The sequence below is a fragment of the Contarinia nasturtii genome, unplaced genomic scaffold, assembly GCF_009176525.2.
Source record: "Contarinia nasturtii isolate CC-2019 unplaced genomic scaffold, AAFC_CNas_1.1 Cnas_scaffold_4311, whole genome shotgun sequence".
NCBI lineage: Eukaryota > Metazoa > Arthropoda > Insecta > Diptera > Cecidomyiidae > Contarinia > Contarinia nasturtii.
Window position 1 is genome coordinate 3136154 of NW_022201606.1, and position 3200 is coordinate 3139353.

Sequence of the window (3200 nt, forward strand, 5' to 3'; positions counted from 1 at the left end):
TCGTTCAAATTGCGATTTCATGAAATTGAAAAAATCAATGAAGCGCAGCACGGAAACGACTACAAACTCAATAAATTTTCCAACTTACAAGATATATTGATCGAGGTTTTTATGAGTCGTTCATTGACATAACACATATGAAATGCCATAAATTATTGCTTGAAACCGAATCACATCAGCATTGTTATTGGCCGATTTGGGCTGGCGTTTAAAAAAAATGTATCTTATGTGATCAATAAACTCAATTCTGACCGGTAGTGGTTGAACTGTGTTAAAAATTGAACGAGAAATATTGAAAATGTTATAAATGGCACGTACACAGTCCGCTCAGGCTCAGTAATGTTCGACCGTGCTACGATACATTGGAAATAAGTGAGAAATAGTGTTTATTTGGAAATAGAAAATGTGGATAAAATGGCATTACAACAGAAAATCATTTCGATATTGATGTGCATTTTATTGATTAAAATATTATGTATTTTTGGAAAAGAGTCAAAGGTTAAAGTGAAAATAAACACTTCTGAACGTAGACCAATAATACGGCCCACCGGTTATATTTACAGTCAAATCGGTGACGATCAACCACAAATAATTTATTTAAACGATGACAAAACGACAGAGTCAGAGAGCTTAGAAACAACCAGCCCGAAAAGTGAGCGACAAAATACAGCAGTGCCGTCAGTGAGCGATAGTCCGACGCAGAAAAATATCGATAAATTCGTGAAATTGGCAACGAAATTTTTTAAAAGACAAAAATCACATTCGAATTCCAGTGTTGACTCAACGACAAAAGCCACTCCACCGTCAAAGAAACATAATAAACATCATCCAAACCATAATTACGATAAGAAAAATAACACTTATGAAACGCATGAAAAACATTCACACGAAGACTTGCAACAGCAACCAAATTATTATATGCGTAGTCGACCGTATGGAAGATCACCTTATGGACTTGTTGTTCAAACACCACCTACAAAAGGAATGCTGGCAAATTACAAAACGACAAAGAACTCTCCATTAATATTTGGAAATCCATTTGGATTTTATCGGCCGATACATAGAAAAATACATCTTGTGCCATTACCAAAAAGACCACCACAGCCACCACCATCGCCGCCTCTTTTTAAACCTTCAACTCGAAAACATACACCAAAACATGAAGATCCAAAAAAACATGATGCACCAAAAGAACATGATTCACCGAAAAACCATCAACCTCCAAAAAAGCATGAACCCCCCAAAAAGCATGAATCGCCGAAAAAACATCATAAAGAATCCGAGCCATCCAAAGAGGAAGAAGAAGAAGAGAGTTCCGAACATAAAAGTGAAAGTAGCGATGATGCTGAGGGTGATGATGAAAGCAACGAGAAAAGCGAGAGCGAGAGCGAGAGTGAAGGCAGTGAAGGAAGCGATGGACACGAAGACGACGATAATTCTGAACACGAATCACATGAGAAGAAAGTGCACGAAAAGCATGAGGACAAAGATGAAAAAGTTGACAAGAAGAAACGTCGTGGTCATAAGTCGAATAAAAAATCTGACAAGGGTGGTCATAATGTCCATGAATCGGGTTTTGTAAAAACTGGTGGCGCAACGTACAATCAAGAGGGTCGAAAGCGAAAAGGTTTCGAAACCGATAAGGGCTTTAATAAATTCGACAGTTTTGGCAAAGGGCGTAAAAAGCATTATGATGAAAAACACCATTTGGAAAATCAAGACAAGAATGAGGCAAAGAAAGCGGCTGCATACGATACATCAAGCGGCCATGGAAAGCATCATGAGAGCTCACGTGGCGATAAAGGCGGTAAGTTTAATGAACTAAAATTGCATAAAAAAGGCTCTAAAACAACTGGTTACCATAATATTTTCCACAAAGACGAATATAAAAAAGTGCACACATTCTATGATGACGCTGACCATCGCGGTAAATTCAAGAAATTCGGCAACGAGTACCAAAACCATGACTACAACAAAGGCAGCTCGGATGATCATCATCATCATGATGGTGCACACAGCGACGGAATTCTTTCGAAAAATGGAAAATTAAAGAAGGGATACGATGATCGTGAGGACAAGCGCTACGCCAAAAAGCACGGCCACGATAAAGAACATTTTGACGAAGAAGATTATGCCAACCATAATCAATCCAAGAAGAAACACTACAAGGTATCATGGTAGATATTTAAGAAAGCGCCTTATTTACAAACAAAAATTTTTATTAGTAGAAAAAAAAAATCAAATTTGTTCCATGCAATGAAACTATAATTGGAGAAATATGAGAAAAAAACGGTTCCATTTTTTTAAATAATCAATTTATTTCATGTCTACGCATTATTGTTGTTATTTAGTAGTTTTCCACAAGCACTGCTGTGTAAAAATGTGATTGAAAGCATTTGAATCATTTTGATTGAGCCAATCTCGTGTTATGTGAACTTTATTATTCATAATCCATATAAGGTCATTACATGCCTATTTCTAATGTGACGTGAACAACAGCACCCGACTCTCAATCAATGAATGGCTAACAAAAAGTGAACTAGGTTCCGGTTGAATTCATTCACATATATATATATTTGAATTTGATTGCTAAGCGTCAAAAATAACTCTTTTTCCAATATGATTTGCAATTCGACGACAACAAGATAATGCGAATACAAAAGTACCATATTACTATGGTTATATGTTGTATTAGCCGATTTCACTTGGTAATGAAAAAAAACGTTAAAGTTTTTTTTTTCGTGTGTTGTGGAAGGGCTTGGCATTGATGCTTGATTTATTTTTAGAAATGTTCGAATCAATCGTTTTTAATACGCAACTCAATAATTGTAAAAATAAGATAATATGTTTTTTTTAATTCACTCGTTTTCACATGATAAGACACATCAAAATAAGAGTCGTACAAATCTCGTTGCTAAAAATCCAGTTAAACCCCAAATACAAATACAACTTACAAACCATTGAATGACTTGTTGTTAATGAATCATAATTGCATAAGTTTACGTATAATATATTTTTGTTTCGATTGGCTTGTATAAATAATAATCTAAGACTAAAAAATCGAAATACAATTTTATAATTTAAAACATTTTCCTACGTTTTTCATTTTATGTTTATTTTCATTCGTTTTTATGTTATTTTATTGTTTATTTCTTTCTCTCTCTCTCTCTCTCTCTCTCTCTCTCTCTCTCTCTCTCTCT

General features: G+C 35.0%; 1 protein-coding gene across 1 annotated transcript; it reads left to right on the forward strand.

The window, feature by feature from the left end:
* The first annotated feature begins 390 nt into the window (after nucleotides 1–390).
* Nucleotides 391–2192, forward strand: LOC116350857 (protein starmaker-like). Its single transcript, XM_031782828.1, has 2 exons — nucleotides 391–1807; nucleotides 1880–2192. The coding sequence occupies exons 1-2, from the start codon at nucleotides 415–417 to the stop codon at nucleotides 2179–2181; spliced, it is 1695 nt and encodes a 564-aa protein (XP_031638688.1). The 5' UTR covers nucleotides 391–414; the 3' UTR covers nucleotides 2182–2192.
* The last annotated feature ends 1008 nt before the right edge of the window (nucleotides 2193–3200 follow it).